Raw genomic sequence first — 27159 nt, 5'->3', positions numbered from 1 at the left:
GCTTGACGGCTCTGGGGTTTTCTGAGTGGTATACGAGCAGCGGCTTGATCTTGCAGGCGCTACTCGCATTTGCACACAGTGCGAGGATCAACCTATCCTTCATGGGCTTGTGACCTGGCATCTTCTTTTCTTCTACCGTTATGTAAGTTTTGCTTGGCATCTTCTTCCAGAAGAACCCTGTCTCGTCACAATTGAAAACTTGTTGGGGGATGTATACTTTGCTTCAATTAATTCAGCAAAGGTTTTTACAAATTCCTCAGCTGCCTTAGAATCAGAGCTCGCCGCCTCACCATGCCTGACAACGGAGTGAATGCCAGTCCTTTTTCGAAAATTTTCGAACCACCCACGACTGGCTTTAAACTGCTCTTGTGAAGCCTCCTGTGCTGGGGTATATGGGGTCTGTTACAGCAAATCTGCGTAAATGGCTCATGCCTTCTCCCAAATTATAGGCTCTGTCACAGTGTTTCCTGCTTCCCTGTCAACCAAAAAATCAGCAGGTTTTCCATCTTTTCATCGACAGAGTTGCGTAGCTTTGAAATAATTTTAACGCCCTTAGCTGGAGTTATAGCCTTTATCGAGTCCTTCTGCTTCAGAATAGTACATATCGTAGAAGTAGTGCGATCGTACTGCGTTGCCAAGTCTATTACTCTTATGCCTTGCTCATGTTTGTCTATTATCTCACGCTTTAATTCCATGGATATCACCTTTTTTCCTTTTCTCACCACTGTTCTTTACACTCACCTTCTTTGGACTCATAGATATACGAAAAAAAGTAGCTAAATAACTGTACATACAAAAAAAAAAAAAACACAAAATTAAAACTCAATACGACAGAAATGCTTCTGCGGTGAGGTAAACATGTGAACTGAACGACGCGCAAGACTCGGGAATCTGGGCAGAGTGGTGGTTGTGACGTCACCGAAGCAGGCTCGTATCTCAAATTCTGGCTCGTAACTCAAGGCAAAAAATCGACCTAGTGACGGCTGGTATCTCAAAAAAGTCGTATGTTGTGGCACTCGTATCTCAAGGAACCACTGTATGTCATAAATTTGGAGTAAGGTACTGTCACTAAAGTATATAATCTTCAATACCATTACCTTTCCAAGTAAATTCCAAATGTGGGAAACTTAAATCAGCCTGTAGGAGTTTGAAAAGAAGCCCATCGAATGCTTTGGCAATGTCCATGAATACCGCTCCTGTGTGCTGCTTCCAGATGAACCCTACGATGATGTTTTCCACCACTCTGAGAACTTGTTCTGTGGAATGGTTCTTCCGGAATCCAAATTGTTCCTCGGGGATGATATTTATTTCTTCCACGACTTTCTGCAGTCATTACTATTACCATCTCAGCTATTGTTCCTAGGTAAGAAAGTATGCTGATTGGGAGATGGTTTTTGGGGAAGGTGTGTAGTGTTTTTTACTGGTTTTGGAATTAAGATCGCATCTGCTACTTTTCATTGTGCAAGAAAGTAATGATCTCTTAATATTGCATTTTAATGAAAGCAACAAGGTACATAACGTAAGGCTTTATGCAGCAGACATGTCACGATGTTATTAGAAATCCCATCTGGACTAGTGCTTTCCCATTCTTAAGTTTGGTAATGGTTTTGCGTACCTCAGCAAGTGATGTCAGTTGGATGGGGCTTTATGTACTCTGTGCGCGTTTTAGCGTACCCAGGTGTGTACTTTACTGATGGAATCGAGATTCGCATGGGTGTGGTTCGGACTACACTACTTCTCTAGGCTGTCGACAAAGGCTTCAACTTTGTCTACGTCAAGATATACCAGACCGCGTTCACCATGAATTAGTGGGAGACGGGTTAAGGTCTGTGCGTAGAGCTCTGATCGTCTTCCAAAGCGTCTAGTCCTCTGTGTTTTTAAGAACTGAAATTTTTTCTTCCACTGTTGATTTCGATAGTTTGTAAGCGCATATCAAACTTTCTTTTTAGCCGTATTGAGCACTTGTCGGTGTTCTGGTGCCAATACTTGTGATATTGGCGTCTGGTTCTGTTCCTTTCACGGATCAGATTTTTAATCTCATCCAGAAGTCAGCCAGAGTTTGTGATTGGCGCATCTACGGGAGCAACTGTTAATGTAGTTGTTATCTAATTTTCTATGCTCGAAATTCATCGTCGATTTTTTTTCCTTTGAGTCGATGACTGGAACTGGGTCAGCAGATTCGTATAGATCAGTCTTTAGTTTTTTCTAGTTGACAGTTGGGATCCCATCTGGGATATTTTCATGTTGTAAAAAGCTCAGTTGGAGTAAAACTGGATTTTGGTCATAGCTGAGGTCGTCAATTGCATTTATTTGGTATAGATGCGTGATATTTTGTAGTATCGCTTTGTCGAGGACATTAGGAAGTCCTACCATATTGTAGTATGTGGGTTCAGGTGGTCCTGTGATCACTGTGTTCTTGGCAGCAGCATCAGTGAGGGTTCCGCCTTTTCGATTTATAGTTCTGTTGCAGGATATGTGCTTAATATTTAGGTCTCCTCCCACTAGCACTGCTTCCAATAACCATTTGTTTGGAGAGTTATATACGGAATATATTTTCAAGGAACCTGCATTTGTAGTCTGGACCTCCATTCCCGTGATTTCTATGTCGATAGTGGTAAGATTTAGGATTTTAATCTCAATTAAAATTACAGTTATGAAAAGATCAGATTTAAACAAAAGGAAATGCTTGTCAGTTTCCAACATTAGCAAGTCATGGTGGATCTTAATTGGATTACTGTCTGGAAATAAAAACGAATGCTATGGAGATTAATAAGAGGTTTTAAGTGTCAAATCTCAAGAAGACATGCAAGAATTCTTGCTGCATCTCTATTTGAAGTCAGTGTTGAAAATGTCTCAGAAGAGTTAAAAATGGAATTAACTGAGCTTCAATGTAACCGAGAACTTAACACGAACGATGGCTTATTGTTTGTAGCTTAATTTTTACATGCATTTGTCCAGATATATTTCCACGAATATCAAATTTTGAATGGAAAAAGGTTTATTATTTAAAAGTATATATTATAATTGTGAGCAGTTTTTTTTTTCAAAATTATCGTATACTAAATTCAAAACAAAATAATAATAATAATAATAATAAAACAGATCGAAGTTAGAGGACAAACCTCTGGAAAATGGTTTAAGACTTGACTAAAATTAACCAATAAAACTGTTTTGTTTAATAAACCTAAATATTGTTCTTCATAAGGAGTGTTTTATTTTATGGTTAGTTATTAGTCCAACCTTATTAAGTAAAGATATACACATTTTGTCTATTCAAAATATTACTGAATATTTCAAAGGTGACGAAAAGGATTACTGCTATCGAAGTTTTGTGAAAAATAAAATTATCTGGCTAGTGGATCCGAAAAGGTTGTCCTTCCCTTCTCTATATCATAGCCTATTTAAAATGTTGGAAAATAATTCTTTTTTATGTATTTTGTCGTTGCTTATCATCGATGATAAGCAACGACGAGTTATTGCGGTCTTAGTTAATAAAGAAGTTGTCTGATAACGCTTTTCATTTCTCGATGTCGTTTTTTTTTTTTTTTTTTTTCCCCGAGAGAGAGAGAGAGAAAAATAATTTAAAGATTTTAATTAGCATCTTACTATAACAAATATGGTTATGAGATTGATCAACAACATTTTAACAGTGAGTGAACCCTTGATAAGACTGCCATTAGTTTGCTACTCTGAGATGGAACTGCCAATTAAATTCTTAATTAAAATAATAATAAAAAAAACTCTGAAAGCGCGATAAAGAATTTAACGCCTTGTATTTCATTTAGGAACAGGCAGGATTTCGAAAAGGCAGAGGAACAAGAGATCAGATCAGCAATGTGAGATGGATAATAGAAAGAGCACAGGAATATCACAAGAATGTCTACCTTTGTTTCCTTGACTATAGCAAGGCTTTTGACTCTATAGAGCTTGTGAAACTGTGGAATGTGTTAAGAACAATGGGAGTAGACCATTGTTCTTAATTACCCTTCTGAGGATAATTAAGAGACCATTATCCTTCTGAGGAATCTTTATTATGAACAAGAAGCTACTGTCCGAACAGATCTTGGAGAAACTGAATATTTCACAATAGGCAAAGGGGTGCGACAAGGATGTATTTTATCTCCGTACCTGTTCATACGTAACTTGTACAGCGAATACATTTTAAGACTGGCAGCGCTGGAGGAGTCTTCAGTTGGAATTAAAATTGGTGAAAGAAATATTAATAATTTGAGGTATGCAGATGATACCACCTTGCTAGCAGAATGCAAAGAAGATTTGGAGGAACTTATTGTAAAAGTTAAAGAAGAAGTGCTAAATATGGCCTTAAACTTAACCTCAAAAAGACAAAAATTATGGCAGCATATGAACTTAATGATTTTGAAGTAGATGGGGAGAAAATGAAAGTAGTTAAAAATGTTGTGCTCCTAGGATCCCGAATTGATAAAGATAGGTATTATACTGAAGAAGTAAGAAGAAGATTATTACTCGGAAAGAAAGCGATGACAAATTTAAGCAAGATCTTTAAAGATAAAGATATTAGCCTCGCAACAAAAATCATAATCGTGAAAGCAATGGTATTCCCTGTGGTACTGTATGGATGTGAAAGTTGGACCTGAGAAAGGGTGAAAGAAGGAAGATAGATGCATTTGAATTATGTGTTTGGAGACGCTTACTAAGAATACCATGGACTGCAAAGCAAACCAATAAACCAGATTGCAATCAGATAAATAAAGCCAAATTGCTCCCTCGAAGCTATGATCATCAAGCAAAATTTGTCATACTTCGGACATATTATGCGAGCAAATGACGGTCTGTAAAATGATGATGATGCTTGCTAAAGTTGATGAAAGCAGCAGAAGAGGAAGACCAAGAATTAGACGAGTGGATGGAGTTAAAGAAGCAACTGGAATACCGCTGGAAATTCTGAAAGATATGGCCAGGGACAGATCTGAATTGAGAGAGTAGAATTACCAGGAGTCGAAAACGACTCGATGGAACATAACAGCAACAAATTCCATTTATGAAGTACACTTTGATATTTCTTTCTGCGTTCAGTTCAGACTTTGATTTATGCCAGATTTTGACACCAAAATAAATTGGATTAACTGAAAGTATCTCACCTCGTGTGACTTCATTTTATTTGTTCATCATTGCGTAATAACCTCTTGTAACAGTTATTTGGGGATACTTTTGTTAGTAAGCGTGAAAGTTTCGACTTTATGACTTTGCCGGATTATAAGCTTGACTGGGAAAAAAAATCGGTTAACACAACAGTGGAATAAAATCACGATTATCAGATATAAAATGCAATTTGCTTAACAGTAAAAGCTGATTTTAAATTTAGCAGTATTATTTTATTTATATAACATATCCAAATAATACATATAACAAAATATTAATTATTTATTATGTCAAGAGGGATAATAATTCGTTTTTATTAAACAGCTTTATAAAACAGCAGTTTTTATTAAACATTTTATTGAACGCACTACGCACTAGTTGAATGCTAATGAATACCATATATGAATCGTGATAATTAGATGTCATGCGCTTGATTTTATTATATTTCCAAATGCAATACGCAAATGCAAACTTATGTTAAACTTAAGTTTAACATGAGTTAAATATAAGTCTGTACAACCGTTTAAGTTCGAGCGGTTTAAGAATTTTCAAGGAGTCCTAGAACGCGCTGAAGACGATATTAGAAATATTAGAATAGCATGCATATGTCTGTGCATTCATACTGAAGATATTAATCACACAAAAAAAAAAAAATGAAATCTCACCAAGAATTTTTTTTTTAATTTAAATAAAATGCAAGTGTTCGCTTTCTTCCTTTACATCTCCCATTTTTCAAATAAATTCAGATTTGGACTTTTTAATAATCTCGTCATCAAAAACCTATCTCTCGGGTCAAAACGACCGAATTGCCCTTGTAAATGCGTCTTCCCTTCATCATGCAGAAGTGGTGAAAGGAAACAGCTGTGTACGTCATACCTCGCTTGAATGATAGATGGGAGTAGAAAAATACCACGAACATCTTAATAAAACACACCTCTCATGAAAATACTTGCAAAGATGATATAACATTCTTCTTAATGGACCTTCTGATAATGACGTAGTTATGTAAGGTTAGCAAAATAATGTTTCTTATCTGTCAAATGCTGAGGGCAAAAGAATGACGTAGCGAAAGAGAAATGCACTTAAAAAACTCTGGTGAGCGCGGAACGATGGAGTTAGATAAGGGGTGTAATGAGTTTTTCCAGTGAGAGATAAGTTTAAGAAATAAAAGGAAATTATGGACGATAACAGGAGGGAAATAAGGGAAGTTACCCACTTTCGGTATACAAGAAGTTAAATCAGATTATTACATCCAAGTCAAGAATGAAACTTTACGTTTGATTTGTTGAAATACGCGATCTTAAGTTAGATTAAAATTCAATGCCAGAGATGTGTCGCTCGCGCAGTATGCAGCTGACATTAACTTCTGGACTAATATTAGCTTAGAATTTATTCCGTGTTGGTCGTGTAAATGCATGCACCGCTGCTAACGAGTGGGCATGTGGAGATTGTAAAACCAAAGCACATTAATAACACAGCAGGTAGAAGATAGATCTAATTTTGAACAATGGAAAACACTGGTCTTTTGCTTTTAATGGAAATGTAGGATTTTGCGATTCGGTGGTATTAAAATTTACAGCAACTAAAACAAAAGCACATCTCAGTCTCAGTGCTAAGGTGCATTGTTATTTACGCAGACAACTGTTTGCGTAAATAACTTGCTGTTCCTTATATGCAAGTTCCCAGATGATACAAGTCTATGCTAAACACTTCAATGTTTCTCGCAACAGTAACACATCCAAAAGAAAATTAATTTTGTTAATTTACTCCAATTAGTACTGCTTCCGGAGAGGGAAATGCTGCTAGAGAGTGATTGTATATATACATTGTATTGTATATATACATGATTGTATGTATAGAGAGAGATATACAGCTCCCCAGCCAGAAAAAATATATCTCATGATAAACAAAACTTTCTTTGCCTTTCATTCTTTCTTCTTACCTATGCAAATTGTAACGAAGCCTTTCAGGAGAAAGATTACGGCAGACAGCTCGATATTTTTATATGCTGGGTTTTAAAAACCCAAGTTTAAGGGAAGGGAGGAACTTTGCTGGTATGTGCCCAAGTTCGATTAGTGATTAGCTGAGGAGCTGGCTTATTAGTTATTGGTTTAATCACAGATTAATCAATCTCTGGTTCACTTGATTGTGGCCTTTTTTATTTATTTATTTTTAATTTCATCATTGAATTAGTTGGTTTCAGACTGCGCTTTATATGCTGCAATCGCTTCCCTGAAAGTAAAGTTGATTTATTGATAGCCGTAAACTAAACTAAATCTGTCAATGACTGCTGAAGGATAGAGACTGGCTGCCTAGTGATCTTCAAAACGTTAAGGCTAAAGAAGCTCCACCTACTTCCTCTGCGAATAAAAGCATTAGTGGGGTTATTTATTTATGTTAATCTGTAAGTACCTAAAAACGAATAAACATGTATTGTTTTTGGCAGATACTTTGACTACCAAACGTGATATGTATTTAGAAAACTGGAATAAAAATACTCTTTCTCAAAAATGAGGTTGATGGGAGAAAAACGGTAATTTTCATCATTAGTTTTCAACTCTAATATAGTTGTTTGTGCAGCGTTTATCACTTTTACAGTTAAGAAATAGTATTTAATTTTCCTCCAGGTGCTCTGGTTTATCTTCGTAACATAAAACCAACTTTAAACTCATTTGATGGTAGTCGTATGTAAATCCCGCTATAAATATGAATTTGGATAATTCATATTTATAGCAAGAGTTCATGCCGTTCCACTCTACACTGACTTTTGTTTCTGATAGAAGTCTAAAAATATTAGTAAATGTTAGTTAATTAATATATAATCATCATCATCATCATCATCAAATTCCTGCCATGTACCCTCAAGGGGTGTACAGGATATGATAGTACTACATGAAAAAAAAAATTACATCATTATTAATTTCCTATCTACAATTTTCCTCCAAATCAGCCTGTTACTTGTCATCACTCCAACATTATCAGATCTTATATTTCTATCGTCTCAGGCACTTTGTACCGTATCAATCCACCTATATCTTGGTCTTCCTCTGGGTCGTTTTGCTGCCAACCTGGCAGAGAACACTTGTTTTGCTAATCTTTCCTCGCCCATTCTGTTTAAGTGACCATACCACCTGAGATTAGCTCTGCTAACGCATTCCTGGATGCTGACAATGCCAAGTTCTTTCCTAATATCCTCGTTTTTAATATGATACTGCCATTGATGCCATCTGTTCACGCCTATAATCTTTCTCAGGACTCTCATATCTGTGGTCTCTAGTCTTTGGTCAAGTGTTTTACTTCTGACCCAGCTCTCGGATCCATAAGTTAAAACTGGTTTGAACACTGTCTTGTATACAGCTAATTTAGTGTTCCGACTAATTTCTCTCTTATTCCATATGAATTTATTCAATTGACTTCCCACCATACCAGCTTTGCTGATTCTGTTGTCTATTTCTATATTTAATTTACCATCTTCACTAAAAATCGTGCCTAAATAGCTGAAATGTTTTACTTGTTCCAAAGGTTCTCCATTCACAACACAGTTGACATTTTCAATGATTCTGCCTATTTTCATTGTCTTTGTCTTTTTATTGCTGACCTTCATACCATATCTATTACAACAGCTGTTCAATTTAGTCAGAGAAATTCTTCGCCATTAAAAGATTTTAATGGCGAAGCTATTTTAAACTTTCAACTAATTTTTGATAATAACCATCTGTAAGAGAAATTTATTCAGGATAATGAAGATTAACGTAAACAAATCAAACTTAGTTAATTTAAGACTAACTTTAAAATATTCAAATCATTTACCAAAAAGTGAACTCACACGGGAATAGACTAAAAACTCTTTTATTTTTCAAATAGCTAATGATTGTTCTCGCATGCAAAATAGTTTATTGCAGTGATTGATAAACAGAAACAGTACGCTTGTTTATCGGTCATATGCACTATGAAATGTGTGAGCAGTCAGGACATCATTCAGGCGGGGAAGGGAAGTTATGGTTGAAATAACGAGCTTGTGACAGACTTGTCCTTCTGAGAAGTATCAGTGCATGTAGCTGACAAATTGTGCAAGATCTAATTTTTTTTTCTCTCTATGTGAATTTCAATCAGGAAAGGATGAAAATCTATCCTACATTACTATTCTTGTGAATGAGCTAATCTTGCTTTAGAGATCAAGCGTGGAAGTTTTCTACACCACTACAAACTTCCAATAAGCAGAATGGTGGTTTCATCAATGATAACATTTAACTACCGCCTAAGCACAGACTGGTTGGAGAAAGATAGACATACGCTAACTACTCGACCAAATAGGCTGGTATTTCTTTCTTTCTTGATTGTTTAGTGGCCCTTCTACCAATCATTTTATCGAATAAAGTAAAGCTACTCGCCTAATTTGCAACTGGGACGGGAAAAATATGATTTAAGAAGTCGATTTTGTCGTTTGCTTTATTATTATTTTGAATAACATAATGAATAGCATTAAATAAGCAAGGATTTCGCCACATGTATGTGGCAGGAAAAAGATGTTTGCAACATCCATCATGAGTAACATAGATTTAATTCTGTTATTCAGTTACTTTAGAATTCGATGCTGAATTTTTTTAATTCGCTTCCCCTTTCAAACATGCTCAGGAAAACTAGGGCATAAAGATTTACAAAAATCTTCTTCTTCTATGCGTTATTCCCGCTTCCTATGCAGGGTCCGCGTCTTATTTAGATGCGACTTCTTGTTAGTACTACTCCCAACCGACCCGTCGCCTGGCCTGCCGCTGGAATGAATATATTTTTGACTGTAGAGGCGTATGTTCACGGGGCCGGTTTGTCTGTTTGCGGGATGAAAAACGCCAGATAAACTAGCGGAAAAAACCCTACTGACCGCGCCCAAGACCAGCTAACTTGGCTATGCCTGAGGAAGATCCTCAAATTCCTCACGTCTACAACGGGAATCGAACCTGGGACACTCCTTCCCCAGGCATATGGTTGCGAAGCGCAAAGCCACTAGGCTAACCGCGCGGAATAAAGATTTACAAAAATAAATAAAATATATGTTTTACTTGTTTAACTAATCCCATTTCTGGTAATCCATATTTTTGTATTATGATGTTTACTAAAACCTTAATAATAAGCCCATAGAACTGACAAGCATCCATGGAGAACATACATTTCACAAACACCAAACATCGATGTCATGTAACCAGCCTACTGTGACAACACAGCAACCCTTTGTCATCTGCTAAGTTGCTAAATTTTTTGCAGTGTGTTTTGGTAATGAAAACTTTCTTGTATTTTGATTAACAGAGAATTAAGTACGTACAGTTCTGCGGAATACAGATGGCATAGTAGCGTAGTCACAAGGACGATGTGACATCTTCCTCTTGTGTAAGCCACGAAAAACCATTATAAGAAATTTTCACGTGAAAGCGAGTTAGTCAATAGCGAGGTACTAGAATTTTTACTCTTACAAAACAGGCAAACAAGAGAGAAAACACACACAATTGACAGTTGAAGATTCCCATAATTCCAACTAACACACCGCAACTTCGTAAGGCATCAAAAGCTATCACACATAGACTAAACTTAAAAAAAAGTTCGTCTGAATTTTAGAAAAGTCTCCAAATTTAATTGAAATTTGGAATTCTTTCTAACTGATATTGTTATGCTCGTAGTCTACAATGAAAAGAGACTGAAAGATACATTTGAAACATACGAAACATTAAAAACACATTGAAGGAATGATAAACAAAAAAGGAAGAAAATGTATTAGCAAACAGGCCCGTTTCTACATTTTGGGGCCCTGTGCGAAATGGAAAAGTGGGGCCCCTGAAAGTTAGTAACCTGTATGGAAATTTTAAATGAAAGAATATCTTGTTAATTAATTAATTAAATCAAATATGAAAAATATTTATGCCCATAAATAAACAAGTATGCTCTCTTGCATCAATTTAAGTAAAGGGAAAAAATTAGTTAAAAAATAAATGTGTTTGTATGTACATGACATGTTATTTTATTATGTAAGTATACATTATCATATAAATACGCCAGAACAATGATTTATTTAATAATATAAATAATAATATAAAAATATTTTAAAAAATCCGTTTTTACTATAAAGAATGAAATATATAAGGTTTAAAAAAAAATCTTAATATATTAAATTTTATTTAACCTAATGCGCTTATCAATAAAATCATTTATAACGCTATCAAAATTCAATTTTTTTGCAATTTCATGCTCTATAGATATTATTGCCAGGGATGACAAACGTTCTTGAGACATAGAAGATCGCAAATAGGTTTTTATTAATTTTAATTTGTTTGGAAAATGACCTTTCTGCTGATGCGACCGTAACTGGACTGGTCAATAATATTTTAAATGTCGTAGTAATATTTTGATAAATATCCGACAAATTATTTGCAATTATGAATTTAAAATATTAATGGGTGCATCTTCTGGAACAATATTTCTAAAAATAATTAATTCATTATAAAATTCAAATTCATCAATATCTGTATTTAATTTTTGATGCAGCTATGTGCAGCAAAATTTTAATTCAGTTTCTGTCCTTTTTCTTATTAATTTCATATCATAAACAAATCTAAATGATTTTTCGTGTATTTCATACAATTCAAATATTTTTTGACAGATTGTAGAGCAGTATCTAAAATTACAAAAAAGAAATTTATCCTAAAATTAGCTTCCTTATCATCTATATGTGATTCAACAGGCGTTTCATAATCAAAAAATACTTTTCTTCGACGTACTCGACTTTCTTTAAATTTAATTTCTATTTCTAATAGATTTGACAGTTCTTTAGCAATCTCAAAACAGCTATCAAATCCTGATATTCTCTGCTCTTCAAAGTACTGCACTAACTCTTTAATATGCTTAGTTGCTACGTCTATGGGAATTTTTGCATTTTGTAATACTTACTAAATTAACTTTCGACAAAACCTCATACCAAATTACAAGGCTTAGTATAAACTCAAATGAATCTATTTGTTCATATATTGAAACCACTTCTACTATGATAGTATTATCTGGTTCAGTTTTAAATAATTCTTTCAGTGCATTTAAAAATGTTATACGATATTGTTATATATCTTAGAGCAGTTTCAAATACTACCACTCTAGCGCTACGATCTTAAAATTTATTCCCTATACCAATTACTGTTTATCCTAATGTTATTTCATCGAACAATAGAACGGCCCCGCGCCGTTCATCGAACGGCGCGGGGCCCTGTGCCACCGCACAGTTCGCACACCCATGAATACGGCTCTGTTAGCAAATGTTGAAAAATTCTGATATAAGATTTTTTTTCTTAGGCAATATAATATAACTCCTACAATCTTTGGAGCTACTCAGGAGAATGCGATTGTTATTTTCAGCTCTGCTGAAGGTTATATATTGTTATTTTTAGAGTACGTCCACCAGAAATAGAAATTCTAGAAGTCCTAAATTATTAGAATCTGAGTTGGATTATTGCCAAGTTATTGGTCAAGTGCCCGTTCTCTGGGAAGAGCGGATTCTAGCTAATATTTCAAGAACGAAGCTATGCAACTAGAGCCAGGAGGAAAGTCTCATTTCCTACTAGCTTTATACTTAAATTTTATACAGTATTTAGCAATCCTTTATAAAGTTTCTTAAACTTTATAAAGGATTGTCACCTACAGTTGACAATTCCATATAGAGATTCACCTCCCAAATAGGATTCAAATCCAGGTATTTCGCCAGCCGAAGGACACGGTCGTTCCTCGTTAAGGAGGCAGCACAGGGAAAAGTTTCCAGAAGGAAAACACCCCTTGTCATTCTTCCACCTGAAACTAGCTACAAAATTTCAATGCTAAGAAGGTTATGATGCAAATTGCATGACTTTCTGGTTTTCTTCTTTTAGTTATAAGTTTTTATTGAGCAAGCTCCATTTTTCATTCCATAAATCGGAGCGGTGTAGCATATTTCTCTCTTAGAGGCGTATAAAACGCGAACCTCGTAACCTTGGTTACGGCAGATTATCCATCGTTGTCAGACATATTGAGCAGTGAATAATGGGAATCAATGGGAGTGACTGACTACCGAACAATGGCAATTTCTTTTCTTTCCTTTTCGGTTGTCAGATATTAGTCCCTTAACACGGTCTCTGAACGCGAATTTAGAAATTCGCAGTTCTCTTCAAATGCCAGCAATGCGGAATTCACAATTGTGCGGAGCAGCCACATGATTTTACTTGAAATTTATGGCCTTTAGAACCTTATATTTAGTTATAATGTTAGGCTAATTCACAGAAAGGTCAATCAAAAAACGTCCATAGATTAATATTATTTTATTTTACTTCCATGATAATGATTAATGTTTGAATTTCAACCGTGGCGCTGATTTACCGGTCTGACATAATGCGGAAGTTGAAGTTTGATATTTCTGTGACTCAATAACTGTTCTATTCCGGCAGTGCAGTGAGCAATCGTTTTTAGTCAAGAAATAGTAGTAACAACAACAACAACAACAACAACAACAATAATAATAATAATAATAATAATAATAATAAAGGCCTGTGTAGCTCAGTGGAAGTGGCTTATGCTTGTTCGTCAAAAATCAAGCAGATCGTACAAGACTGGAGACCTTCCTTCCGTAAAATACAAATATTTCTGTAATCGTGAAAGACTGACAAATATTTCTGTTCTTTCATGACTGCAAAAAAGCTTTAAAGAGCTTTAAAAATTTCTTTAGATAACTTGCAAAAATTCTGTTATCGTAACGATATTTGTATAGAATTAAATTACAATTACAGAGGTTTGGGGAATATATTTTTTACTTCCAGTGCTATGCAGTTCATATAAAGGAATTATATTCTGTACTGTTGGAAGTTTATTTTGCACTTGGTTAGGCAATAATAAATTTAGTTTAATCCTTTATCCAAGTGCAGCAAACAAAGTTTGCGCCTGAAGTATCTTCAGGACTGAGGCAACTCGTGGTAAAGGTGGACCAAGCTCTCATCACTCCTTGTCTTACTACCTCCCATAATTCAAAGCACATCTCCTTGCGGACATGTATAATGCTATGCATTAAGGAGAAGGGCCACTACTCAGACCGGTTTCGACCTTTATTGAGGTCTCATCAGTGGGAGCCAGATCCAGAGGTGGTGATACCAAGGCGGAAGCAATGGAGAAGTCATCTTTACCTAGTAATGAAATCTTAATTTGTTCATTCACCTGGGAATATTGTAACTCACCCACCCTGGTTACGGCAGATTATCCATCGTTGTCAGACATATTGAGCAGTGAGTAATGGAAATCAATGGGAGTGACTGGCTGAGTAGTAACCAAAAAAAAAAAAAAAAAAAAATAATAATAATAATATTTCCAACATTTTTCTCTAAATCCAGAGTAATTTAATAATAAGGTGAGACACTTTTGGCAACTCGTGTAGGTAAATATGACTTCTCCATTACTTCCACCACCTCTGGGTCTGGCTCCCACCGACCTCAATAAAGATCGAAACTGGTCTGGGTAGTGGCCCTTCCCTTAATGCATAGCATTAAACATATTCTCAAGGAGATGTTCATTGAATTATGGGAGATACTAAGACAAGGAGTGATGAGAGCTTGGTCCACCTTTATCACGAGTTGCCTCAGTCCTGAAGATACTTCAGGCACAAACTTTATTTGCTTACACTTGGATAAAGGATTAAACTAAATTTATTATATTCTGTACTATTATATTCGTAGTGGGTGTGCCAGACAAAGTGATCCTGAATCGAATTAAACTTTACTAATTGGGTCCTCAATGAGGTTCATTTAGGAGATTAGAACTACAAATCAAGTTCTAAGTATTAGAGAAACGAAACATTTTCACAGTCGAATATTTCAGCGTAATATTGAGCAGCATTTCGAAATGAATATTGCTTGATAAACATTCTGCGAAATGGTCATGTTTATCGCCTGAAAGCGATTAGGTAGATGATTTCTTTTATGGTCAAGGTGTTGTCATTATCTTTACTATGATGGATGGATGCATGCAGTCATACTGAGTGAAGATGAATGCCTTGATGAACGACGCGAACACTGACGACGAAACTGAAAAAGTTACACATTTTTACCAAATTTGAGACAATGTTCAAGACAACGACATTTGTAATGGGTACGTATGTGTACGAAGCTGTATTCGCTGGCAGGACAAAATAAAAGGGGAGTGGGAGGGAGAGGTTGGCGAGCATCAGCATAAAGTGGGAAATATGGAATTTTTCCCTCTTTATGCTGATGGAAGAGTAAAAATATGGAATTTCGCAAAAGTAAATACTGCAATATGACGCTTCCAGTTTGAATAACAATTGGTTATTATGATCTATTTTCAGCTGGAAAAGTTCTATCCTCGTCTCGTCGTGATGCAAGGAATTGTTTTCAGTTGAAAAAGGCCCACTTTATATCACCACTACATGCAATGATATGTAGTATATAATAACCTCCAGAGATGAGTCCTGAGACTCCATGGATATCATAAAATAATGTAAAGTTGAGAAATACAAATTAACAAATACGTGAAATTTTAGTCATAAGTTTCTCTTGAGTTGCAACTATCACAAAATATCACTTTATTCTCTGAGAAGAGATTAGTAAAGCAAAATCTCATTATGAGGGTTTTTTTAAGCCTCTTCATTGCAGTTCTCAGTCGTGCATGAAAAGATAGTCCCTGTTCGTCTTATTAATCTACACTGACGAATTTCAAAATATTTCAGCAATAATGCTATATTCAAAATATTCCAATTTTTATTAGACGTTTTGCAATGGTGCGTTAACTACATATTATTATGCGCACAGCAGCGCACTATTGAAGTTTAGGATACGGTGAAATCTGAGAAGGTTTGTTAAAAGTTTGTTGAGACATTTTAATTTAGCTTCAGCGCGTGGTACTTAATTTAGGTAAAATAATAAAATAACTGAGCTTTAAGAGTTTAGTTAATACTTTATATAAGTACTGCACAATGGCTACTAAATTGGATTGTTATTCGCTGAATGGTAACCACATTAACCCAAAGATTTCTCTGTATTTCTGAGAGGTAAACTCCATTAAATTTGCAATCACCGGATAATGTTGAAATTCGGTAGGAATGAATCTCATTGAAACTATCCCTCCTCTTATTAGAGGCCTGAAATGGCTTGTAAAATGTTTGGTCTCTAGAGCTGGGTTTCCGGACTATGTAAAAATAAAATAAATAAATATATATATATATATATATATAATATCAATAAAAATAGGAAAATTTCTTAGTCCACTCATGGTACTAATGAACTACTGTAAATTTACAACCTTTTGTGGAGTGAGAGAGAAATAAAAAAAAAAATGTATCAGCAACGATCTTTGACCAAAATATCTTAGATTATGTGATGCGTAATTCAGGACTTTTTAAAATCTTACAGTTTTTGGATAAATTCGTTCTTCATGGATAAAATCTTTGCTTTTCGTCTTTGAATATTTCTTGTATTTAAAAAATGATCGTCTTTCCTCAAGTGCGTACTTTTTTTGGACGTCAGTTAATCGTTCTTGTTTTTCTTTCCCCCACCATTATTCTTTGTTAATGCCATAATGTGTGGTGTGTTCTGCTATGTTGTCTTGCTTAATGGACGATCATTCACGTGTAATACATTGTCTTTTCCGTGATAGAAGACCCATTTTTGGAACAGGAAATCGATCTTCGATGTCTGGTGAGCGAGTGGATGTTCTTTATGATTAATCATGCAAACGTTTGCCAACAGCAATTATCACTAATTTTGAAAACGATCAAGTTGCTCTCTTTGAATGTTTATAATTATTTGGTTTATTAAAAATAAATAAATTAATAAAATATTTTTGTTATTTTTTTGTGTATTAAATGATAAAAAAATAAGACTCATCAAATGTTAGGAGATGTCTTTTTCTTTTTCTTTTTTTTTTTTTTCAAGCGAAAGTTTTTCGTCTAAGAACGCATAAACTGCTGATTTCGAACTGACTTAGCACATTTGAAATTTTTATATTAAACTCAAAGCATTTAAAAAACAAAATAGGAAAGCAATATGTCTCAATATATCATTTTAAATTAACTGTTTTCAAATGGATTTAATTAACTTAAATTGATTTAAAAATTTGTATTAATTATTGATGTTTTATTATACATATGGACATAAAACAATAACTGTCTGTCAAATAATAGGGTGGTGCGTGATTGGAATGGATTGCAATTGGATGTTGTGAGTGTAGACAGTGAATGAATACAAGAATAAGTCATTGCTTGTGCGTGTAGTATGTGGCCTCCCTTGATGAGTCCCTGACTCCCTGGAGGTCTCTCTTAATAATAATAATAATAATGATAATAAATCAATCAATAAATAAAACTGATAAAAAATGGTCTGCGACCAAAAATGGAACACCCACGATTGAAGGTTTATCGGTTGATTTTACTCCATGTGGATCGTTAAAACACAAAAGCAAACTGAAGACAAGATATCAAATCATTTTGCCTAAAAACTATTAAAAACATTATTGTTTTTAATAGTTTTAATTTCAGAGTTTTGACAACTCTGAACTGCAAAAAAAGTCAGTGGAGAAGTGATACAAAATTAAGTCGGGAAAAACATTGTGAACCAAAATTGCAGAACTTTCTTTAACCCTGGAAAATTATTGCACACTCGAATAAGGGACAGGCAGAATAGTTGGAATAATTTATTTAGAATTGCATTCAAGTTTTCAGAACTGCACAGAAGCAATCAGAGTTCCGAAGAAGTTGGAAAGGAGGAAGTGCATGGCACTGAGCGTCATTGCTAAGGTGATAATATTTTATCATCTTAGCGATGATTGGAAGTGTCATGAACACTACACCGAAGTTAATATTGCGCATGTTCTGTGATCGGGTAAAGGAACGCTAAAATGAAAACTAAGCTCCAGAACTGAGTGCTGCATAAAAGAAGTCGAAAGAGAGAGAGAGACTCCCTTCTTAGACTTCACGGCCGAATTCAACTTCTGTTTGTTCACAAAAGAAGTAATCACGTTGTGTAGCAGCAATAATACTCATTCCGTGTTTGCTACTACACATTTAGCCAGCGCTTTCAAGACATAACATACATCGCTTAAGCATGTTGCAAACATGAAAAACAATTCAAAGAAACAACATGCAAACAAATTTGGAGGAAGATGACTAATGTACTAGTTTGTCTAATTAAATTTGTCTAATTAAGTACTAATTAAATTAAATTATGTCATAATTTAGTTTAATAATCCAATATAATACAAGTAAAGTATATCTTTTTCGAATACATGTACAGTATATATAAAATCAGTGTCCAGCATGTCTTCTCCACTTCTCAGTAATTCAATTCGATCGATCCCACGGATTAAACCGCACATGGAGGTCATTCGAGGTTATGCTAAATTCGCATGCATTCCATTTCCAAAAACATGAAACAATTTGACAGCCCCGAGTCATTAGAATGTAATGACTCGGGCTGTCAAATATCCGTTTAAACTGTGTTGCTTCAGTGTTAATAGAACTGCTCTGTCCGCCAAGCGCACGAACAACTCATGCATAGTGCATTAACCTAGTTAGATGTTGACTTTTCTATTCAAGTCTCCCCAGAGCCATTTGAATGACCTATGGTAGAGTCCGGCTATTAATCGAAAGTGCAACAGTGGAGTAATTCATTTTTCGTTCGCTGCAAGCGAGAAATATATTATGAGAATTTGTACGCCTGACACATAAATATCCCGTAGTTTGAGGGAATTCTGAAGAAATATGTTCATACGATTTAAATAACAAACAGCGAAGAACAACTCTTATTTTAATGAAAAACATTCTCTATAAAGCTCATCATGCTGGTTGTAATATGAAAAGCGTACTTGGTAGAATAGGCAAGGGGTGGGAGACAACTTATGATGTGCGAATCTAACTAATGTAAGAAGAATTGAATTCTGCTCTGGAGGTCAGGTCATGAGGAACACGATCGTGATCATTACCTCTAAAGTGTACAACACCGTTAAATCTTGGACGGTTGCCTACAATAGCATCCACCGAGGGCTTTAGACTTACAGTCTACTAGTCCAGCGCTTCCCAAACTGTAGGACGCGGCCCACTTGGGGGCCGTAGGTTTTGTTGAGGGGGGCCGTGAAATAATGAAAACAAATTTAAAATGTTTTAAGACTAAGTAGATTTTTTTTTTATCTTAAGAGAAACGTATTTCATTTTCATTATTTATTAAAATCGCACATTGGTGCTGGTTCACAAATTTTGCTTCCTGTGTATTTCGGCGTTTAATGAATATTTGTAAATATATGCTTATTCATATAAGTTTCATTTCAAATCAGAAATAATTGCTGTTTCAAATATTTCACCTGATATTGACTTCTTGTGTAACAGTATTGAAACACATCCATCACATTAAATTGTCATTAAACTTCTTTTATGTTTTTAATTCTTTCTTTATTACTAATCGTTTTATGTTTCATGTGCTTGTACTACAAATGTACAATAACAATATTTCTATTGTATCTATATAAAAATACGAGATAATGTGCCATGTCAAATGTGTATGTAAGATGCTAAAAATGTAATATTTGCATTTGATTTCTGCAATATTCGCTGTGTATGTTTTGTATTGAATATAAATACAATAAATATTATAATAATATACTGTATGTCTATATTACGATTTTTATTTCGAGGGGGACCGTGAAATAATTTAATTTTTCCAAAGGGGGCCCTGGAATCCAGAAGTTTGGTAAGCACTGTACTAGTATACTATCTTCCACTTATTTATGAGTGTGTTTGTGTTTTCCTCCCAATAGTAATCCTATCAGAGGTAATTTATTTCCTGCATGCTCCATTGCATACAATGCATATATTACGTGTAGCTTACAAGTACTAATTAACATTTCTATTTATATTTTTGTATCAATATTCATATTTACATTTATATTTTTACATCGATATGTACATATTCCTACCTTTACATCCCTATTTATACTGTATTTTTATATATACATATATTTACACTATATAATTCATATAATATCCGTAATTTATGTTACATTACAACGACTGGAAGTCGATCTTATTGGCAAATTCTGAGTAATACTTTTGGATAAGTCTCTGTTTTAACACTGTGCACTTGTCTCTAGAAGTGATGACGTGTTGCATTAAGGGCATCCGGATGGAGTCCAGTAGCTGGCAGTCGTCAAGTTTGTGGTCAACAATCTGTTGAAGGTGCGGAAAACAAATGCATGATGGGGATTCCAGGATATGGAATCTGCGCAGGTAGTGTCTTAGTTTTCCCTGTCCCGTTAGTAGCGTAGTAAAACCTGGAGAGTAGGTGTGTTTAATCAGTCGGAGTTTGCTTCTGCAATAATTCTTTTGTTGTTGATCCGTTTTTTGATGTTGTGTGTGTGTTCTCAAGGGGACAAAGAAAAATTCCCGTTAAAAATACTGTTCTACCTAACTTAGCTTTCTCTTGTAAAGGATCTAAAAAAGTTCTTCGATCACAGACAGGATTTGAACTAAATTCTTTCTTCAAATGACACAGCTGAGTCAGCTACTCGGCCAAGGAAACGTCAATAATCTTCATAAAATGTTTCGAGGAACCAGTCTTATTTTTCCTTTCTTTCTTTCTTTTAAAGAATTGATATTGAAACATGAGTATTATATTTACTAACATGACTCTAATAGCGAATGTAATATCACTAACAAAAAGAATTCTCCCCCTCTCACAGGTAAGTATCCAAGGAATGCTATCCTAATTTACCGTGTGGGTATTCGGAACCGAAATCCTACGGTTCCGAATACACGCTTCTACATAGGATACCTCCTTATTCCTGGAGGTATCCTATGTAGAAGCGTGTGTTCACGGGGCCGGTTTGCTTGTTCTGGAGTATGAAAAACCCGAGTTTCCGGGTAAAAAAAAATCCCCTATCTCCGTATGAAACTGCCTAACTTACCTTTAGTCGAAAGAGAGCAGATAAAGCTTCCTCACGTCACTGACGGGAATCGACCCCACCAAGTCTTTCCGATCAAAGGACTTTGTCTATACTGACTGAGCTACGGAGGCTCATCCAAGCAGTAGTCTATATTAATGACTAATACATTGCAACGTTGTTATCTAGTTTAAGTATTTTCTGTCAATAAACTTGAATTTCCGTTACGCATACGCATACCTTCCGCAACGTTTCTGAGTATCATTCATTGCTAATATGACCAAGGCGGTTGAGGACAAACTAATGTCAGCATAAAGAAAGTTAGTCATCAACATCTTCCACTTTTGATGCTATACCAGCAGTTTAGATTGCTGTCCTCTTATTTCAGTTATAGCCTTTCAAGATATTCCATGCAACACATTGAAGTTCATCATGAATATTATGGTTCTTAGATTCTCTGATATGTGATCATCATAAATACTCTACCCACCTCCTTTTTTCTTTTTTGACATCTCTAATGTTCTTGTAACTTTTGTTCACACTCTCTTCATGACTTTTCAGGTTGCAGAATATTTTCCACACAATGCAGAATAAAATCAATCTTACATATGATGGACTATTTGGAAAGCTAAGGAAAGTCTAACCCTTCATGATAAGTGGGAAGAGGTATATCTGAATCAATTCGATACAAAGGCGAAGCATTTTGCCAATCCCAAATATATTAAAAAGGTGAAAATAATTTAGCAAGCTATGTAAAGTTCTTAAAATAATTAAAAATATTAAAAACTAATTAACAGAAATAGAATCTGCTGGTTTATCGTTTGATTGGATAACGACTCCAGCCAACAAGCTGTGGGTTTTACGGGATTATCATTTTAACTTTTTATAATAAACAGGGCTTGAAGTGACTTGAAAAAATTCGTGTTTAACCTGCAGGACAGAATTTCCAGATTATCTAACCCTTACAGGAGGATGAAAAGAGGGGGGGGAGAGATCCGAAGTTTTATGACAGAAGGGAGAGAAGTTAAAATAATTCCCAACAAGTGTAACATCGTATTCAGACGACCCTTACGATATCATATAAAATGATTTGTTTCTGATATGCTTTCTTCTATTAGAATACACACTGTTTGGAAAGAAGTCAAATGACACCATAATGTGAGGAACAAACTGCCGTGGCTTCCACCTTAATAAGATTCAGGACCTCCTTTCATTGCGATGCCTACAGCAATCCTACGGGGCATACTTTCTACAAAAGTTCGATGAGGTCCTGAACTGTTGGGGAACGGATGTCCTTTGACCTCACACGACGTCCAGTTCTTCCCACAGATGTTCAATAAGGTTAATATCAAGGCTCTGTGGGGGGGCCAGTCAAGTATGGTGACGTTCAGTAAAAGTTCAGTAATTGTATTGCTGAAAGAGACAACAGTCAGTTCCGTAAAATCGCCACAAAGTAGGAAGCACTGATTGTCCAGAATGTTCAGATGCTACTCACTGCACTTCCATCTGAGTGTGGTATCACAGAGCAGTGGGGGACTGACCAGGGTGTCAGCTAGCCCGATGGCAAGTGAGCCCCTTAAACATTAGACAATATGTTTAAAATGTTAATGACCTTTTAGTAGCTTGAAAATATAATAGAAGTTCCAATATTATTACTGTATGCAACTAAAATTTACGTTGTATTACTATTTTAATAAAAAAATAATAATAAAATCATTTTTCGAGGATTCTTTATATTTAAGAATATAATAAATAACACTGGAAAAAAAAATGCTGATTCGAGTTATGTAAGGCCGATGCATACGTTATATAGGCTCGGATCTTTAATATTGCGACTGCGCAATGAAGCTTAGCTGGGAATCCCAGCCTGGGATCGTGACGTGCAACCGGAGTCAATTTTGTACCGAGCATGCATTGCAAAGACAGCAAATATTTTTCAATGCGTCGGCTTCAGTTTGAGTGTGTTTCGTCAGCTCTTCACCTCGTGCTTGCTGTGTTTTATAAAAGGTATATACTTAATTAATCATTTTTATATACTGTGGCCCTAAGCTCTTTAATTTAAATATAATGTATTTTCTTTCATTGTATAAAATCAGTATAAAAATACTAGATAGTAAATATATTTAAACTGTAGTCTCAAATAATAATAATATATATGCATAATGCAAGTTCAATAAATAATACCTTTTATTTACTCTACAGTTAAAATTACTCTGATTATTAAAATTGTTGTTAATAGTAGATGCATCTATAAAGCATATTTCCATTGATGTGTTCTTGCGGCGTAATTGTAATTGTAGATGTTAATTTTTCCCAATTAAGATTATTTTTAATTAAGTTTTAATTTCAGGAATATTACCCCTACCAGCATGGAAAAGAAAACGCATAAATATTGATCACTGAAATGCAAAGAGCAACAAGAAGCAGAAAGGCAGGAATCAGTCAAGCGATGCCGGTCTATTACAGATTTTATAATACCACAACCACCATCCACATCAATATACAGTTCTGCAACAAATAATCAAGAAGCAAGAAAGAATACTCATGGTGATGATGCAATGACTTATGAGTTACAAGAACAGGAAAGAGATATTTTTAATGTAGAGACAAATACAATAGCATTTACTCAACAACCAAGGCCCAGTACTTATTCTGTCTTCATTGTTCCGGTATCCTTACTACCTGTAGTTGCAACATCTGACTACGTAGCTTCAACTAGTTACAGGGAATCAGATACACCTTAAGGCATAAATGACTTGGTTTCTGAAGCACATCCTATAAATAAACCTACACAAGAAAATGAAAGATCAACTGCTGTAATCTTTTAATATCCATCACGAGAATCTGAAAGTGTTTTGCTGAACATCTATTTCAGCCACTTGACGATCTGCCATTTGATGCTCTTTTCGTTTGTATGAGAGGAAAATTATGAATGACTCAGTCCCAAGAAAATGGCTAACATATAACAAAGAAAATAGGTGCTTATATTGTTCATACTGCTTGGCCTTTGAGTCTACCAACACTTGTAACCCATCACCCTTTGTACGTGCTTTAGTGACTACAGGCGTATTAGCCAGATCTTGGTTTTACACGAATTGACAACAACACATGTCAAAAATTACTATTATTATTATTATTATTAGACACCTCCAGGCAGTCCAAAAACTCATCGAGGGAGGGCACATGTTCAACAACTCTGTCTCAGCCACTCAATCCACCAACTGACCGCATCTAACCAACGCCATCTACTGCCGACTACCACCACCACTAGTATTTCCAAAGACAACCACAAACATCCATGCCCACGGCGGGATTCGAACCCGCAGCCTTTTGGCTGGAGAGCGGATATGCTAACTACTTGGCCAGCCTGGCTGGCCGAGTTCAGCTGAAAATGTTCAGCAATTTATCAGTGTGGTTAGTGATGGCACCTTAGATAATTTTTTGCATCTTCACTAATTAAAAAAAAGAATTGTTGAAGCAGAAGAGTATTGTCATGAGGATTATAGACATCATAAAGATGTTAGGCAGCAAGCAATTCCTTTTCGAGGTCACAGAAATGAATCTGCTTACACTCTGGATAATGAGGTTCTGAATCATGGCAATTTTTTAGCTACAGTGCAGTTGATGGCAAAAAATGACCCCATTATGGCAACTCACATTTCTGCAGAACAAAACAAGTCTACACAAAGAATCAAACGATTAGAACAAGGAAAGGCTCAACGTAAAGGCCGTGGTAGACTTGTTAGATACTTGAGTAAAACAACTATTAACATGTTAATCCAAATTATGGAGAATATGATAATAGAAAGAACTAGTCATGAAGTTTCTCACGCAAAATATTATTCTATTCAAGTTGATTCAACACAAGGCAATTCATCCATCAATCAGTTTAGCAATATTATTCGGTATGTACTTAAAGGTGTTATCTGTGAGCGACTACTTTCAGTTGTGCCAAGTAATGATGGTACAGGACAGGGAGTTTTTGATCTATTGATTGAAACATTACAGCATCTTAAAATTGATCCCAAAAAATGTTCATCTGATAGTACAGATGGAGCTGCAAGCTACCATGGCCAGTATAATGATTTACAAATAAAATTACTGATGTGGCTGATCAACATGTTTTGGGATCAACATGTTTTTTTAGTTTGCTCCAAGATTTAGCAACTTTTGTGAAACATCATATAGGGGAATGGCTGTTTGGATAGAACTTGTTGGAAAACATCTAGAACAAGAAAAAATGAAATGATTAAAGCTAATTGGTGAGACAAGATGATCAGGAAACTCCAATGCAGTAACAACTATATTTGGACATTTTGATGATGTCGCTGTCAGTACTTTTGCAAATCTATTGACATGCTTATCAATGATACAAAATTCAGACAAGTTTCATGCAAAAACAAAACAAGAAGCAAATGTTTTACTTCAAAGTCTTCTAAAGTTTGAAACAATATTGACAGCATTTACTTATTTGTATATATTTGAAACTATAGCCCCGTTATCAATTTATTTACAGACAAGTCGTTTAGATATATTTACTGCATGGAGTTTAATAGATTCCATGCAGTAAACATATCTAAACCACTTGTCTATAAATAAATTGATAACGGGACTGCAACAAAGTGAAGGAACAGACAAAAACATTTGATAACGTTCACAGCAAGGCATTGGAATTTGTAAATAAATCCAGTAACAAGATTTCACAGTTGAATATGGATGAAAATCAAACATTGGAAATTGACTCTTTGGAAACAGCATTGTCAGTTGAGAGGCAGAGGAAGAAGAAAAGAATGGCAGATGAGCTTATATATAGATGATGAAGGACATTCCTCAGATTCTCTAGCTGATTTTCGAATAAATGTGTTTAATTTCGAGTAAATGGACCCGCATTATTCTAATAATGGACCGCATTGTCAAGTCACTAGATTCACACTTTGTACAACATAAAAAGTTGTATAAATATTTATCCTGCTTGGACCCAGCAAAGTTAAACTTTGCTGAGAAGGGCCTTGAACATGAAGCATTGGAAGACATTATTAAGCTGTCTCCACAAATCAGCAATGATCAAGTAACATTGGAATTGTTTTCTTTTGCTTCGAACTTTGATGTATTAAAGCTATTGCTTAATGATGGTGAGAATATGGATTCCAGTTGTCACAGGTGTGAAATTTGTAGCCATCGTGTGTACTAAAAATTCTTGCATCCAACAGACTTCATGAAAAGGCATATGATAACCTTTATAACCTCATCTGCACATTATCAGTTACTCAAGTCCAATGTGAGAGGACATTTCCAAAGCTAAAGATCATAAAGACAAGGCTAAGACATTCACTGTCTGAGGAGAACTTGGAATCATGCATGTTGCTATCCACTGAAAAGGAATTGTTAGATGAATTGGATGCAGAAGCAATTATTGACAGATTCGTACAATCATCTAGTGAATTCAAATGACTGCTCTTAATATAGTGGACTGCATGAAATATGCTTCTGAACTACCTGTTAATGTGTAAAATGTTCACTACAAGCAAATTATTTAAAAATATCCACCATTTATTTAAAATTTTAAAAAAATCAAAATACAATCTGTATTTACATTTAGTATCTACTGTATACTGCCAGTAATATGTACAATATGTGTACACTGTAATTACTAAAAAATATACATTTATTTCGCAAAAATTTTAATTGTACCTTTTTTTCCACATGTGTATTTTTTGAAAATTTTATTTATTTTTTATAAAAATTAAATGATAGCCTTATAGTTGTAGGCGGGCCCACATTGTCTCCTGGCAACCAATATTTTTAGACCTAGTGCGCCCCTCTATCACAGAATATTGACCTGGGATGGCCCAATTTGTCGACAATTACGGCATCCTATTACAACGCCTCTTTCAAACTCCGTCATATCCCTTCTCGCAGCCATTTCATCCGGAGATAGTTGCAATGACTTGGGAGCATCATATTCCTCCAATTTATACCGATTACAAACGCCTGACTCGTTACACGGCACGTTGCCCATAGGGATGTCTTTTTTTTCCCCAAGCAGTGTGCATAGAAGCCATGTATATTCGGAAACGGTACTACAGAAACCAAATATGAAACTTTTTCAAA

General features: G+C 35.2%; 1 protein-coding gene across 3 annotated transcripts in view; it reads left to right on the top strand.

Annotated features, from left to right (window-relative positions):
* The window catches only part of LOC150109845 (uncharacterized protein C12orf56-like), a 231367-nt gene that overhangs the window by 18515 nt on the left and 185693 nt on the right, over nucleotides 1–27159 (top strand). For 2 of the 3 annotated variants that reach the window (XM_090415353.1, XM_090415355.1), the window contains exon 2: nucleotides 19836–19859. The exons of the other annotated variant lie outside the window; for it this stretch is intronic. In XM_090415353.1, the coding sequence (XP_090271479.1) occupies nucleotides 19836–19859 (24 nt within the window). The remainder of the gene's footprint in view (nucleotides 1–19835; nucleotides 19860–27159) is intronic. 3 annotated transcript variants of the gene reach the window in all.

Source organism: Typopeltis vanoorti, chromosome 1, assembly GCF_054136105.1.
Source record: "Typopeltis vanoorti isolate ZY-2024b chromosome 1, IOZ_Tvanoo_1.0, whole genome shotgun sequence".
Taxonomy (NCBI): domain Eukaryota; kingdom Metazoa; phylum Arthropoda; class Arachnida; order Uropygi; family Thelyphonidae; genus Typopeltis; species Typopeltis vanoorti.
Note: the sequence above shows the minus strand (reverse complement) of the source record. Positions and strands in the feature narration are given on the sequence as shown.